Genomic DNA, 16,848 nt, shown 5'->3' with positions numbered 1-16,848 from the left:
AAGGTGAACCAGGTGGATGGGAACCTGGACAAGTCCAACGAGCCGAACTATTTTTTTCAACAGGTTTACAGCACTACCGCCCTCCCTCTCCCCCTCCTCCACCTCCAGACACACTGCTGAACTCTGACAGACAAAATTATCCCACTGTCATCCCCCTCCCCTTCCTATACCATACCCACCTCCCCTACCCATCTGTCAGTGACCAGCAGCCAGGTGAAGAGGCAGCTGGAGAAGCTGAACCAGAATAAGGCAGCAGGACCTGATGGTGTTAGCCCCAGAGTCCTGAAGGCCTGTTCTGAGCAGCTCTCTGGGTTCTACAGCACCTCTTCAACCTGTGCCTGAGAATGGAGCAGGTGCCAAAGGTCTGGAAGACATCATGTCTGATGCCAGTTCCAAAAACCTCATCTCCTTCTGCTCTAAATGATTACAGACCAGTCGCCCTCACCTCACACATCATGAAGGTCCTGGAGAGACTGGTTCTGACTCATTTGAGACATCAGGTCGAGACATCACTAGACCCACTGCAGTTCGCCTCTCGCCCCCGGGTTGGAGTAGATGATGCTATTGTCTACCTGCTCCAGCGAGCTCTCTCAGACCTGGACAAGGCAAACAGCACTGTGAGGATCACGTTCTTTGATTTCTCCAGTGCCTTTAACACCATACAGCCTGTCCTGCTGAGAGAGAAGATCCTGAAGATGCAGGTAGACTCCTCCACAGCCTCCTGGATCATTGACTACCTGACAGACAGACCACAGGTTGTACGACTGCAGGGTTGTGAGTCTGAGCAGGTGCTCAGTAGCACATGAGCACCTCAGGGGACTGTCTTCTCACCTTTCTTCTTCACCCTGTACACCTCAGACTTTCAGTACAACACTGAGTCCTGCCTTCTGCAGAAGTTCTCAGATAACTCTGCAGTGGTTGGGTGTATCAGTGGTGGGGAGGAGACAGAGTACAGAGGTCTGGTGGACAGCTTTGTGGAGTGGTGTGGGAACAACCATCTGACCTTGAATGTAAGCAAGACCAAGGAGATGGTTGTGGACTTCAGGAGAAAGAAAACTGGCTTTGACACTGTGTCCGTTCTGGGTGAGAAGGTGGAGGTGGTGGAGAGGTACAAATACCTGGGAGTTCACCTGGACAACAGACTGGACTGGAAGTTCAACACAGAGGCTGTATACAGGAAGGGACAGAGTAGACTCTACTTCCTGAGGAAGCTCAGGTCCTTTAATGTGTGCGACAAGATGCTGCAGATCTTTTACCAGTCTGTTGTAGCCAGTGCAATATTCTTTGCTGTCATCTGCTGGGGCAGCAGCATCAGAGCCAGCGACACTAAGAAACTGAATAAGCTGATGAGGAAAGCTGGCTCTGTGCTGGGGGCTTCTCTGGAACCTTTAGAGCAGGTGGTGGAGAGGAGGATGCTGCACAAACTGCTGAGCATCATGAAGAACAACTCACATCCTCTCCACTGCCCACTTGTCAAACAGCGGAGCAGTTTTAGTCAGAGACTTCTCCAGCTCCGCTGTGACAAGGAAAGGTACAGGAAGTAATTTGTGCCAACAGCCATCAGCCTATACAATGACTCCTTGACAGAGAGTCAGTGTCCATGTTGATGGTTTAACAATGTGTAACTAAGTCGCTTTACATTCAAGTTCTACAGTGTGTTTTGTTGTTATTACTGTCTATACTGTATGTTATTCTTGTACTGTGTTTTGTGTATTGTTGTGTAGATTATGTTACTCAATGTTCAAATGTTTTTGTGTGTAATGGCTGCTGCAACACCAAAATTTCCCCTTGGGGATCAATAAAGTATCTATCTATCCATCTATCTATCTATATGTCGAGGTGCCCTTGGACAAGACACCGACACCCCACAGCTTTTTTGATGTTGTTGTTTGTTTGTTTCTTCTTGCATTTGTTTGTATGTGTTTGTGATATATCCTCATATTTTTTGCAACGTCTGTTAAAAAAGATTTTGAAATGCGGTGTACAGAAATTTTGTCATGTTTAGGTTTGATTTATTTTTGAACAGCAGACACTAAAATGAGCATGTTGCACAAATGGCTGCTGATATTTCACTTGCCAAAAAGGGCTCAGAGGAAAACGGTTGTCATTACAAATGTTCAGAGGTTGTACTGAAAGTAACTTTAAATTCTTGTGTCTTGAATAGGTGAAATATTCATTGTTTAATGTTGACAAAATAAACTGTTTAATTGTATTCTATTTTGAATTCTATTGTGGTATTTGTGATAAATGATAATTCATACAGAAGATGATTACATTTGATAATATGACAAAAAAAAATCAACATTTAGACAATTATAATGAGTAATATAACTTAATCGAAGTAAGTCATATGTATAGTCAAACAAAAAACTATATAGTAAAATCTACTTACATTAATAGTAAGATTTACTTAATATTATCAATGATAATGTTGTTTCTATTCATGAAAAAAATAATTGGTTTTATTTATATATACATTTAAGTAACAACAACAATTTTACTTAAAATCTTCAGAAATGTTAGGTTTAGTGGTAATTTCATTTGACTTGATCCTGGCAAGTAAGCTGTATTTGATATTACATTAAAATTTACTTATAAAAAATGCTGGCACAGTAGGTGTGCAACCATCCCAAATAAGTTTAACAATTTTGAGAACTCAGCCGTCCTGTCACTGTTAATCAGTGGTTTCTGCAGTTAAGACAAAGCACAACATGCAGTGCAATGACTGACTGGTTAATGTGCAGTGCTGATGCAGCACTAACTGGACACATCTACATAAGCCCCACCTGAACCAGCAGCACAAAATGTACAAAATCCATCATGTTAATAAGTAGTTTCCTAATTTACATTTAGTCATTTAGCAGACGCTATTATCCAAAGCGACTTACAAGTGAGGAACAAGGCAAGCAAACAAAATCTAAGTCAAGGAGAAACAACATCAAAGCAAAGTGCTATCAAAAAGGGGTTTCTGTTCAGGAGATGTGGGAACAAAAGAGTAGAAAAGGTTTTTTTTTAAGTGCAAAGGAAGATGCAGAAGAGTTCTGTTTTCAGCAGGTTTTTAAAGATTGCAAGTGAGGTGGCTGAGCGTGCAGAGAGGCAGCTCATACCACCATTGTTCACTGAGCTGAACAGTTTTCCTTGGTGTCGACTGTGTTGTGCTGGTACCACCAGACGACGTTCCTCGGTTGAGCGCAGTGGACAGGAGGGGATGTAGACCTGAATGATTGAACTGAGATAAGATGGAGCTGTGGAGTTGACAACTCTGTAGGCAAGAGAATATGCAGGATAAAATAAGTAAAAACAATATACAAATTGAAACCTTTCAGTGGTCATTATTGTCATGTTTGTCTTGTCTTTTAGCTTTCAACCTTTGGAAAAGTTTGGGTGAACAGGCTACACACAGATTTTCCACAGTAGTAGTCCTCTAACCTAATGGAACAAGCACAAAAATATGTATCCACGCTAATCAGTGCCATGTGAATGTATGCTTTCTAAAGCTGGAGAAGTTGTCAGCAAGAAAAGAAACTGGCTTAGTCAGAGTATGAATTACAGGTCAGATAACCTCAGATAAACTGACAGAAGTAAAAATAAATAAATAAATAAAATAGATGGAATAAATTAAAATACCTATATGACAACAAATAAAGAAATATTCATTCGAATTAATTGAAATTATTGAATTATTCACACTTATTTTATTTTTCATCTATATACCCATTTATTATTTAGGCATTGACTTCAATACTCAAATACCTCAATTCATAGCCACCTTCAGTAAAATTGGCGATTGTCAAATATCCAAAGAGTTTCTTGAACTTGTTTTACGCTATGCGATATTAAAGCAAATGGGATTATGGAACAACATAAGAAATTAAATATAAAATCTCTACTTTTTTGTTAATACATGAGTTTAATGACAATATATAGGTAATAGAAACACTTAGAACTCCCCTCTTCCGGGCTACGCAATAGTTGTGCGTCCATTAATGACGCCTTGACATGGCGTGCTGTGTGGCCAATAACACTCCACAGGCACAGTTTGAGCTCGGATTCCAACCAATAGTTGTGCTGTGACAGTTTCCAGTGACAAATGCTGCAGTTGTAGTGGGGGAAGGGGTCGCTGAAGTTGAGGGAACCGCCATCTTGGAAAGTGCTCTCCGGTGATCTACGTTTTGGCGCCCGATAGAATCCGTTTTAAATGCTTTCTATTCTTTAACTAATGGTTGTCTTATGTTTGTGTTCGCTCTGTTAAGGCCCAGGGATAATGGCAAGATAATCTAGATGCTGGAGACTCGTCTTTTGCCGCTATATATCGGTAGGTACACCTGGCAGCCCATGCAGTCGGCTGGTGCTGAACAGACGATTAGCTAGCAGTCCTCAGAAAGCCGGCTAATGTTAGCTAGCTAGCAAGAAGCATACCTGGCCATCTTAGCACTTTACTGTCGGACACTCTTGGTGTAACACTTGATTTATTATAGTGAGCACCGACACTGCATATCAATTTACCGCGTACCGTGGAGCCATAGCATTATTTAATTGGTGTCCATGTCAGTCAATTAAGGTACATAGTTCACTGACACCGATTATCTTAGTATAGTCTCTACTCTGTTAGTTTTATTCCTATTTTAGGTTGGCTGGTTAGCTAACAATAGCTAACGACAGCTAGCTAATTATGCTAGTAATTTTGACAGAACCGACTGAGCGGTCAACGCTAACGTTAGTTTCTTTTGGAAACTGTGACCTAAGTCTAAGTGGACTAAAGTTACTGCAAACGTAGATTTCGGCAGCAAAAGAGAAATAATGTTAAACTAACCTATGTTGCGTTTTTTCTCATTTACGTTAGTCGAAATCAAACGAAGAAAGTTTTGTAGTTACTTTGCAGTTGTTACTGCATTTTGAATCAAAACTGGTATCTAAATGTTTTTTTAGTAACTCTATATATGGTGTATAGCTTACGGCAGCTTTGTTGTTTTTATTTAAACGCTGTTGTTTTGTCTTCTGAGCATGCACACACTACGTGGTATGGGAGCACAAGTTTTCTAAAACTGGCCGTAGTAGCTGTCTTGATCGATTCTATTTGGGTCGTTTTCCCTAAATTATTTGTCTGTTATTTTGTTATTATTGTTTTGAATGCTAACGACAGTGTCAACGTAATACAAGATACATTATCTCTCTTGATTTAGAGTCTGGTGACTTTACATGATTATAGAATTATTGTCTTTTCGCAATACTTCTATTTGTGGTTAAAGGCAGTTGCTGATTCTGTTGAATCACCTATTATTTTGTGTGAGTAGGACTATATGCACACTTTACCCATTGTGCATGCATATTTGGTCCACAACAAAGGGCTACATATACAAAAGAAAACAAGCAATTGTCATAATAGGAATACATATTGTAATAACGTGGTTAGTATTAAAGTGGTGCAACATTTTAAACAGATTTACCTCTGCTCATCCTTGAATTCCTATGTTAAAACTGACGTGTTGAAAATGTGAAAAAAAAAGAAAGTAGGAAAAGATTATACACAACCTTAAATGTGTTTGTGTGTGTGTGTAGGGCTGTGCCATAACGTATGGTTTGTGTCATATATCGTGGTCATTTCTTGCCATGATGAGAATGATCCATATTGTAATATTAACAACAGGTATGTGATGACTTGTTTGCATGTGTGCGATAATGTAAGCATATCACATGATCTTACAAACAGAACAATCCTGGTGAAAGACTGGCACATGATGGCACTTAAAACTGTTGAGAATGAGGGACTCAGGAAATATAAAAGTTTCTTTCATGTTTTGTATTTGTTATTTGAGTTGTAATTATTATTGTTGTTGTTATTATCATCATTATTACAAGTGTTGTTTAGATGGGATATTATGATCAGATATCGGCCCTGATATTCGATATAGATCAGGCATTGCATGGGGCTAAACTATATCCTGCAAGCCCCAGATACAAAGTCCACATAATGTTTGAGTAAGTTCATGTGTGAACACAGCAGTTAAGAGGCTGGAGTATTTACAGCGAGTGAGCGGGTGTTCTCTTTCAGCACGACAGCTCAGCACAACACCAGACAGAAAATATAGGAGTGAAAAAACTGCTTTCTGTCATTGGATCACATTTTTTCCTTCAGGAAATCAAAGCGTGTTTCTAATCATGTGACTTGTAAACAAACCACAATTGCTGTACTTTTTGTTCCTCCTGAATGCTCTAAACAGTGACTGCCACCCCCCACCCACCCGATCCAACAATTGGATCAGATCTTTATCAGAAATCTGAAGATACAAAAGATACAAAAAAAGTCAGCAGTATTGTTATACTCAATTTTGGTGGAGGTATGGATAGAGAAAAATGTATTTAAGTTGCATCATAATTTAATTACATTATACATTACAATTTATATATAATCATTGTATCAACATCTGCACTGTGTGAAGTCAACGACTTAAATTAAACAAAACAATTTCAGTGCCATTTAGATATTTATTTTCTTTGAAACTCCAAACTCTGCAGGGCTATACACTTTAAAAAATAAAAGTAAAGGTGAACAAAATTTTCGATTGTAATTCATGTAATTCTGTTCTTTGTTTCATAGTGGTGTTTCATATTGCCACTTTTAACCACTGACACCGTCTCAGAGCAGATGTGACGCAGCAGTTTCGAGCTTCCAACGGGCACGTGTACACCTCCTGGGGAAAAAATCAGTCCATTCTGGATTAAAATTTCAGTGTCTACCTTCTACTGTTTAGCACAAGCCATGGCACACTTATTTGCAATTTCACCACTTTTCTTTATCTTGTCTTTTATAAATTATGTTTACACTTTTCTCTCCCTATCACTGCCACTGTTTTCACTCAGAATGCAAGCTCTATTCAGTGAAGGCTCACCCTACTCTGCCTGTATTTGACTGACATTCTTACCTTGACCATTCTGTCCTCATGCCTAAACCAATGGCAATGAGTATTGACCAATCAGAGACAGGTAGGATGTTTTTGTTGCTGAGTAGTGGTGTAGAAGAAATGTCAGAGAAGAGTTGACGGTTGAAGTGTAATATCAACCAAATTAGAATTTAAAAACTCAATTATATGTACGTTCCGGCTCTGGGTTCAAGCAGAATAGAGCCTTGGGACTGCTCTCTGGCTATAAGTGACCGCCTTAAAGTCTGTGTTTATCAGAAGTACTCTATTTATTTTATTTTAAGTAAAAAACTTGCTCTATGATAAACTATGGATAAACTGTGTAAAAGTGTTTTAACATATCTTCATTTGTTTCTGTGTCACAGGTGGGAACTATTTTTTAGTTTCTCCAGTACTACCTGCCTGTCTGTTTGTCCAGCTAGCCTGGAATGGGCCTCATCTCTCATAGACTGCAACACAACTCTTTTTAACTTGAGCTCTGCAACCTGGACTCCAGTATACTCACAGGTAAGCTGGAGAAAGAGCTGTTAAGTTTTCTAAATGTTCTCAATATTGTGCTAAAATTAGCAAAAAATGTTACACACTGATGCATGAAAAATATGTATAAACTTTATTATAATCATTATTGGTTTTGTCACTCTTATAGAGCAAACATGTTTTGGAAATTTGACCTCCATACCACATCCCACATTGACACTCTACTTGAGAAGGAAGATGTGACATTGAGAGAGGTGATGGATGAGGATGATGTCCTTCAGGAGTGTAAGGCCCAGAACCATAAACTGGTTGAGTTCTTGCTGAGGCCACAGTGCATGGAGGACCTGGTCACCTTCATTACACAGGAACCCAGTAGTGATGTTGAGGAGAAGATTAAATACAAGTAAGAGAAAATGCTGTGTCGGGAGAACAAAATGAGGGTCTTGGTTTGTTTTTGTTAAAGACAGATGTGCTGTGCTGTGCTGTGCTGTATTGCGACTATAAATTATGGTTACATTTGTTGTTAAAACTTGGGATGCTCATAGAACAAAACAAAATTGTGGTTGAAGCACAGTGTATCTTACGTAAAATATTTAATTTATGGAATTCCAGTAAGATTTATTAGATATGGTAGCCATCTTAGTCTCATCTAAACCTCTGCTGTCAAATAACTCCAGGAAAAATCCTAAAATCCCCTTTTGCACAATACTGTTTGTTTACACCATATCTGAAATAAAACACTGTATATCACATTTATGTTGGTAAAAGCATAAAATATCTCAAACCAAATTTCATTCAAGGCACTGATATAATTTTAATGCACAAGGAAACAAGAAAAGTTGCATGTTGGTCTCACAAAATTAGACTCTGTTCATATGTAATGAGGAGGAAATTAAGAAAGATCACCGCATTCCACGTGGGAGACTGGGGTTCAAATCACAGCTACGGCCTACCACCATTAGGGGTTCTTAGGCAAGACCTCCTTACGCTTACCCTGCCTATCGTTGTAAGTTGCTAAATAATCAGAATCTTCACATCCATGTGTTGCAGCAGAATAAAGTAATATATATATCATCTGTCTTTGTCTCCCCCAAAAAAGAAATGAAATGTACAGAACAAAGTCTTGTCGTCTGTATCTCTCCTCTCGTCTCTTTCGTCTGTATCTCTCCTCTCGTCTCTTTCGTCTGTATCTCTCCTCTCGTCTCTTTTGTCTGTATCTCTCCTCTCGTCTCTTTCGTCTGTATCTCTCCCTCTCTGTCGTCTGTATCTCTCCCTCTCTGTCGTCTGTATCTCTCCCTCTCTGTTGTCTGTATCTCTCCCTCTCTGTTGTCTGTATCTCTCCCTCTCTCCTCTCTGTCTGAATCTCTCCTTCTCTCCTCTCTGTTATCACTTTCTTTGTTTAATAATTTCTTTCCAACCTCAAACTTTCTCTCATCTACTGTTGAGTGGCAAATTTTACCGCCTGTGATCCACAGACTCGATTGGCTAAGTGAAGTCACGTGGTATTGCTTAACTCGCATTCAATTGGCCAATGCGTTCTCGCATCCACTAAATGACTACGGTATAGATCACAATAGCTGCGCCGGTTAAAATTAAGGTTCCCCGCTAGATTTGGAATCAAAACGTTCAGTTTGGTCTGTAGCTCCGGGTATGTATGGGACAGCTTCTGGGTCCAGATCCGGACCGCGGTCCGCCTTGTTAGTGGCCCCTGGTGTAGAGCATCTGGAATAGCATTTCTCAGTATTTTCAGAATTTTAAAAAAACAAACTTTCTTTGAATTCTTTTAAGTGTATATTTGTGATAATAGCATATACGTTTGTTATTGTTCAGTAAAAACAATGACATGCCATTTAGCAGGTCTCTGGTATAACAAAATAAAAACAACCCAAAAAAAGAAAATAAAAACAAACAGCATACAGCCGGAAAACATATTAAAAAAAAGATAACATTTAAAAATATGAATGTCCTAAACAGCAGTAAAATAAGGCACACAGTGGTAAAATAAGTTAGTGATATGAATGGTGTAAACAACAATCGCAGTAAATAAATACCTAAAGAAAAATTTAAAAGTAGTGCAGGTGAAGGTACTTGTTAGAACTTTTAGTAAAGGTGGTGAATAATTCCTTCACTGGTGCTACTGGTACATTTAAAAGTTATTGTGTCTAATGATAATACTGTAATATTCTGAAAATGTGGTATTTTCAGTTAGCAGTGTGGCCATCATACTGTTATTACTCTGTTGTAGATAATGGGGCTCTTTGCGTGTATATATGTTACATTAAAAAACTGACATTTCTAGCCACAGTAGTAGTAGTAAATCTCTTGCCTGTAGAAGTATTTACTGAATGGTAATTTGTCCCACGTAAATATCATCTAACACAGTTGTAACTATTGCTTTTCATAAATATAATAATTAGATTATGGTTTCTTTCAGGTATCCCAACATATCATGTGAGCTGCTTACATCAGATGTGAGCCAGATCAATGACAGATTGGGAGAAGATGAAAAATTGTTGATGAAATTGTATGGCTTCCTCCAGAATGAGCCGCCTCTCAACCCACTGTTGGCTAGCTTCTTTTCCAAGGTCCTGTCTATTCTTATAGGACGCAAGCCTGAACAGGTGAGTTGGTGAGAAGAGGCGGTTTTGTTTTAGAGTAGCGTACAAGTTGTCGTCTGATATGATAATTCCTTTAGAGATCGTATCACATGCTCTGATCACTTTAGTTTTTTAACATCAGTGAATATTGTATATTATTAATATTGTAGGAAGCGCAACTGTCTATCTTGTTTAAAGATCTTTTTTCTTTTTATCATCTGTGCTTACAGATAGTGGATTTTCTGCGAAAGCAGGAGGACTTTGTAGACCTAATGATCAAACACATTGGGACATCAGCCATCATGGATCTGCTGCTTCGAATGCTCACCTGCATTGAACCACAACAGCTGCGACAGGATGTTCTCAAGGTGAATAATAATAAATTACGATTCCCATCCATTTCCTTTAGGTTAAATCGGCTCATCATAGCTGGGGATACCAATTTTAACCAGTTTCAGTAGCCAGCAACATAAATATTTAATAACTGGTTAAATATTAACAATTTATGAAATACAGTGCAGCAATTTCAAGAAACAAATGAAATGGTTGCTCCGAGGCTTAGGGTAGGGCCTTGTTTGTCAGATGCACAAAAAACGCTGAAATCCAAAGATCGTTTATGACTTTTAATAAGAAATCAAAAGAGGCACTTGATAAGGATACAAAAATAAAGATGAAGACAAAAAATGGCAAGATACGGAATAAACTAATGAAAGCAGGCAACAACACAGGGAACCCACTCACCCTCTCTCCTACCTGACAAATTGCAGATGAACAGGTGCACATATAAACCCTAATGATTTCTGCCTGTAATCATGTGACTTAATCCATAAAAATAATAAGTATATAATGATAATTAAAAATTTCCTATAACTTTAATTCATTCATCGCATTTAACCAGTGATGTTACTTATGTTCATTGTAATAATTTTATGGAACAAGTAAACACAAAGTTGCTTAACAAGACAGAGTTAAAATTTTTGAGGTTACCTTTAATTTGCCACGATTTAATAACTGCCCAGATAAAACTATTATACACAACCAGCAATGCTACACAACGTTTCTGGGGATCAAACTTTAGATCAGACTAACTGTGATGTTTTAATGTAAGGCAGTACAAAACATTCACAAAATCAAACATGAAAACCCCAGGCTCTGTGTAATACAGCTGAATTTTCCTATTTTAATGCGGGGGTGAAGGTTTGGGGTTTCACCCTCATTGGCTGTTACACACAGCTGAGACAGCACTTTCTGTCTTAGATGAGCCTTATAAAACGGTATGATGTTAAATTTTTATGCTTTTGAAACCCTAGGTTTTTTAAACCTCACTATACATTGCATCTAGAAACTTGCCTATGCCTACATTGTACCATATGTCCATGATGGAAAATTAAGTCTGTCTTATTCACTGTAGCTGCTGTTAGTCCAGCTGGAGGGAACTCCTGTGTAGATATCCTGGGATGCACCAATAGTGTCACACCAACTTTTAGTTCAAGTTAATGACATCAGTAAAGTACATATATTGTCAGAGCAGGGGTACTCCTTATACAGTTCACTTTTTTGTTAAAGGGGTATGAAGGTGGGTACCTACAGTTCCTCCAGAAAGTATCCACATTCATTATTTTACTCAAAATTATTGAATCAATGCCCCACAACCTGAGAGACGTTTGTTTGAAATCTTTGCAAATTTATTTAAAATGAAAAATCACATGTAGATACTGCAAGTATTCAGCATTGCCACATTGACACTCAAAATTGAGCTCTGGTGCATCAGTTTTCCACTGATCATCCTTGAGAAGTTTCTACAACTTAATTGTAGTGCTCCTGTAGGAAATTCAGTCGATGGGCCATGATTTGGAAAGGCGTTCACCTGTCTATATAAGATCGTACAGTTAACTTCATGTAAAAGCACAAACAAAGGGATGATATCCAAGGAATTGTCTGTAGACCTCACTTATCTTAGAGTCTTCCTGGAGCGGGCTGCCCGGCCAAACTGAGTGATTGAGGGAGATCACTCTGAATTTTTAAGTGTTTCTCTGTGGAGAGAGGAGAACGTTCCAGAAGGACAACTATCACTGGAGCCCTCCACCAATCAGGCCTGTTTGGTAGAGTGACCAGATGGAAACCACTCCTCAGTAAAAGGCAACTGAGTGATGACAACTTGCCAGGAGTTTGCCAAAAGGAACCTAAAGGTCTCAAACAACAAACTCAACTTAACTCTTACTCAACAAAATTCTCTGCTGATGAAACAAAGATGAAACTATTGGGCTTAAATGCCAAGTGTTGTCTGGAGCAAACCATTCACCACTCATCACCTGGCCAATACCTACAGTGAAGCAATCTTGGTGGCAGCATCATGCTGTGGGGATATTTGTCAGTGACACGAAATGGGAGACTAGTTAGGATCGAGGGAAAGATGAATGCAGCAATGTACAGAATCATCCTTAAAGAAAAACTTGTTCCAGAGCAGTCTGGACCTCAGACTAGGGTGACAACACACAGCCAAGATAAGAAAGGAGTGGCAAGGGGCAACTCTGGGAAAGTCCTGGAGTGGCCCAGATGGAGCTTGAGATTTACTGCAAAGAAAGTTGAAACTGCCCAAAAAGAGATGTGCCAAGGTTGTAGCATCATACCTAAAAAGACTTGAAGCACCTTTAGTACCAATTACAAGTTTTGAGCAAAGGCTACTCATGTACATGTGAAAGTAATGGAATTTAATCTATTTTGGAATAATGCTGTAACATAACAAAATGTAGAAGAAGTTAAGCAAATACACTTGGATGGACTGTAAATATGTCTGCCTCCACCATGTTTCCATCTGTTGTTCATCACACAATTTTTGTGAGGTCACTTGTAAAACGCCCACTGCTCTTATCTGATCTTACTAAATCAGATATGTTGGTGTATAACATAACTAACTTATGGTTTGTTTGGTGAAGTCTCAGTAGTTAATCTTATCTAAAATCTTTTAGCTGCCTTTGCATTGTTTATTTGTATTTTGTGTAATGTAAACCTTTTTTTGTTTTTTTTGTCCCCCTTGCTACAATTTGTCAGAAACATCTTTCACTTTGAACTGAAAGTCTTTGTCTGTTGGTGTTCCTCCTAACATGTTGTTCTGACCATCTCTTTTCATTTCAGTGGCTGAATGAAGAAAAGGTGATTCAGAGACTGGTGGACATGGTACAGCCATCTCAAGATGAAGATGTGAGTTTATTCTGTTGACTGTGAGGGTTTTACTCCTCTTGTCCCTGACTCTTAAGAACCTTGGAATATTACGTTTGTTTTACTTAAACATTGAAAACATTAATTATAAATACAGTACAGGTTGAGGGGTTTGCGTGTGACCACTTTTCCTTTAAGCTGCATTAACAAAGGACAGGATGAGGTGTCTCTGAGCTATTGCTGCATCACATTTTGCACCTTGCAGCTCCTTTGTTCTTATTTCAGCCTTTTTGGCTTGAGTTGTTGTACTACAGTCTGTGAGGTAAACTTGCCCGCCCCTAGCAAAAATTATAAAGGAGCATGAGGCCAATCTGCATAACTCCAGCTAACCCGGTGAGAGGAGTGAAAGGCCGGCCATACAGACTGATGAAGCAGTGTTGCTTTGGAAAGAGACAATGGGATAATGACAGAAACCAGGATAAATCAGTTTGGATTTTTCAAGATGGAGATGTCAGAAGCGGGCGGCTATTGGACTCAAATTGGATTCAGATGTGGCCTCCTTTGTAAGTATCTAAAGCTAACATGGTTTTGTTATATCAGTAACATTAGTGATCAGACATTTTGTGATGATTTTTGTCATTATATTGAATTGATAGACTTTTTATTTTAGTAGTTCAGACTTTGTGTAATGTGCATGTTTTGTGCCACATACACAGTATGAGCAATATAGTTCAGTTTATTATGGCATAATAATATACATCATATAATTCAGTCTACACATCACTTCCTCATTATCAACCTAAGAAGTAATTTCAAAATTTTGAATTTGTATCTTTTGCACACTGTCATTGCTGTGTAAACACACTGTATCAACAGTCCTAATTCACATTGACACACGATGGTAGAAATATCTAAGTTGAGAGTATGTCATAACATACTATTATGTAGTTGAATCACCTGAGATATGTTATTATAAGTAAAAATAAATGTATAACCATTTTATCTGGTTGGAATACAACGTGTATTAGTAACAGAACAGTTCCAAGATTTGACTCAAGTCGCAATTTTAACACTTGACACTTGCTTGACTAACACTTAACACTTGAAGTATTATGTAACTCGTATGTGATTCAGCCAAGCAAATGATGCTATAAGTATGCACATACGTGTGTGTGTGTGTGTGTGTGTATGTAGTTTGGGGTTACTTGCAATTACTTGCAATTTCTTTGTTTTTCAAAGAAAAACACATTTTCATGTAATTCACAACAAACTTTATCCATTTCACTAACAATTAAAATTAATCAGATTAATTTCAAATGGTTTGCATAGAAACTTGCCAAAGGCTAATTGATTGAGAAAACCCCTCAGTGCTAGAAATTGCGAGAAAACTTAAAGCTTTCTTATTATGCTGTTAACAACTTAGAGCAGCACAAACTGGTTCTAGACAGAAAAAGGAGTGGGAAGCCCCAAAGCACAACTCTGCAAGAAAACAAATATTTGAGAGTGAGACAAAGACGCCTCAACTGGCAGCTACATTAAATTGTACATGTCACACACCCATCCACACACCAGTAGCGGCATCAACAGTGAATAGACTCTAGGATGCTGGACTTGGCAGTCTGTATCTCAGACTAGCTAATATAAACAAAAGACTAAGATGGACAAAAGAGCACATACATTGGACACTGAAAGAAGGTGTTGTCTACAGATGAGTCCAAGCAGTATCAAGTATCAGTAGGATCCATAAGGTTAAAACAGACTACAACAGTGATTTTTAAAATTAATCACTGTTTTTAACTTAGCTTTTCATATTACTTTTTTGACTTGCTTAATTCTTAACATAGTGACTTTTGCATTTATTGAGACTTGTGACTCGTGATTTACTCTCACTCTGCCAGTAACACTTGTCATAAAATGCAAAATAAAAATTCTTTTTTTTTTTCCCCCAGATGCTGGTCACACCCAGTGATGAATAGATGGCGGTAATGCTTCTGCCAGATTCTTTTCTTCGACCATGGCTATGGAAGATGTGTAGAACTGTGAAGTACAGTACATGTTTTTTGTTTAATTGTAATTTGTAATTTTTTTATCTGCTTAATTCTTTTTCAACAGTCACCAGATTGCATTGTTTTCTGGACAGTTTTTTCAGATGTTTGTAAAAACAATGCTGTTCTATAAATATCAAAATGTTTACAAATTTGTTGGTACCCTTGCATGAAAACAGAAGAAACCACCATTTTCTTTGAAACTTCTTCAAACTAACTAAAATGGTAGATTGAAAAAATAACATGCAAGTCTGACGTGACATTTGCTTTGTGAATCAACAGAATATTTCTTAATATTACAACAAATCAAAATGGTCTGGACAAATATTATAGTTCCCTTGCCAAAATGGTCTAGTTTTAGGCATTCTCTCAGAGACATTGGGGACAGTGGAGTTTTCCACTGATCCCCCTGTTACTCAAAAAGTGACTCTGCAGTCAGGCACTGATGTAGGTTGAACTTGGACTTCTGCTTTGTAACTCTCTGAAAGTGCTGATTTGCTCTTTTCTACTACTTGTATAGTGCTTGCTACTCTTCTTCTATTCAGTCTGGGGTTTATTTGCCCCCTGCAGTCACATCTTGCTTGCAGCTGGCCTTAGATCCTTTACCTTTAACATTTTGTTTGTCTATGATGTTCTTTCAGATCTCCTCAAAAGTCTTCTTTGCTTTTTACGGTCCACTTGTGTTTCCATTTAAATAGGCTGAACGACTATAATTAAAAGCTTACAGATGTGATGCTAATCACTATAACCCAAGAAATTAAAATGCCAGTAATATAGTACCATCGTTTTTGTCTAGACAATTTGTATTTGTTGTTCTCTTGAATTACAAATAAAAATAATAATAATAATTAAAAAAACTTGAAAGCAATTTTTAAAAAATGTATTTTATTGCCTACATTTTTCTTCACTTTGTGAGTTTAGTTATTTTACAAGCTACTTGTGGTTTCCTCTGTTTTCACGAAAAGGGACCAGCAAATTTATCCAAGTCTGACTTATATTCAAAGATGAGCAATGTACAGAATAACGTTGTGCATTAGTAACTTTTAAGATTACTTTATGACTATGAACAGGTAATGTTATTCGAGTATCTATTGTGATATTAAATAATTAATTAATGGATTATGTTAAATAAAATGTGTCACTTTACTAACTTTTGTCTGTGACTCGGGCTCTTTATGATCATGCTTTTAATTGTCATCACTCACACATAGTTGAGCTGAAAGCGTTGTTTTCTATCAACTGAGAATTTGGAATTTTGAAATACCCCCGCGTATGTATATAAAGCTAAGCTTACAGCTACATAGTAGCAACATATCATTGCAGCTTTTGATCACCCAGACTTTAAGAAAACAAAATTATTGCTTGTCGGTGGTTGTGGGTGACTGTAGCTTAGGAGGTAGAGCAATTGTTAACTAGTCATGGGATGGGTGGTCAATTCCCTCTTGTCATATTTCACTGTCTTGCCCAAGTGTCCTTGGGTAAAACAGTGACCCTGTGTGAGTGTATACGAATTGATGAATAAGAAGCAGTGTAAAAGTGCTTTGACTATTAATAAGGCAGAAAAGCGCTATGTAAGTACAGACCATTTACTTTTGGAAAATATTTTAAAATTTAATAACTTAATATTTGGTTACACCAATTGGGAATTCA

General features: G+C 38.0%; 1 protein-coding gene and 1 long non-coding RNA gene across 7 annotated transcripts in view; both read left to right on the top strand.

Annotated features, from left to right (window-relative positions):
• Positions 1–4,018: 4,018 nt before the first annotated feature.
• ppp6r3 (protein phosphatase 6, regulatory subunit 3) overlaps positions 4,019–16,848 on the top strand; it is a 36,256-nt gene continuing 23,426 nt past the window's right edge. For 4 of the 6 annotated variants that reach the window (XM_026366688.1, XM_026366687.1, XM_026366689.1 and 1 more), the window contains exons 1-6: positions 4,113–4,315; positions 7,286–7,427; positions 7,567–7,800; positions 9,832–10,018; positions 10,225–10,362; positions 13,130–13,195. In XM_026366688.1, the coding sequence (XP_026222473.1) occupies positions 7,574–7,800; positions 9,832–10,018; positions 10,225–10,362; positions 13,130–13,195 (618 nt within the window). In that variant the 5' untranslated portion in view covers positions 4,113–4,315; positions 7,286–7,427; positions 7,567–7,573. Of the gene's footprint in view, positions 4,316–6,861; positions 6,985–7,285; positions 7,428–7,566; positions 7,801–9,831; positions 10,019–10,224; positions 10,363–13,129; positions 13,196–16,848 lie in introns of all 6 variants that reach the window. The other 2 variants (XM_026366685.1, XM_026366684.1) reach the window with 2 other exon arrangements.
• Positions 13,202–16,348, top strand: LOC113166505. The gene is made up of 2 exons (XR_003299175.1): positions 13,202–13,716; positions 15,103–16,348. It is a non-coding gene; the product is annotated as an uncharacterized LOC113166505 (long non-coding RNA).

This window comes from Anabas testudineus, chromosome 6, assembly GCF_900324465.2.
Source record: "Anabas testudineus chromosome 6, fAnaTes1.2, whole genome shotgun sequence".
NCBI lineage: Eukaryota > Metazoa > Chordata > Actinopteri > Anabantiformes > Anabantidae > Anabas > Anabas testudineus.
The sequence above is the reverse complement of the archived record's forward strand: the minus strand, read 5'-3'. Positions and strand labels throughout refer to the sequence as shown.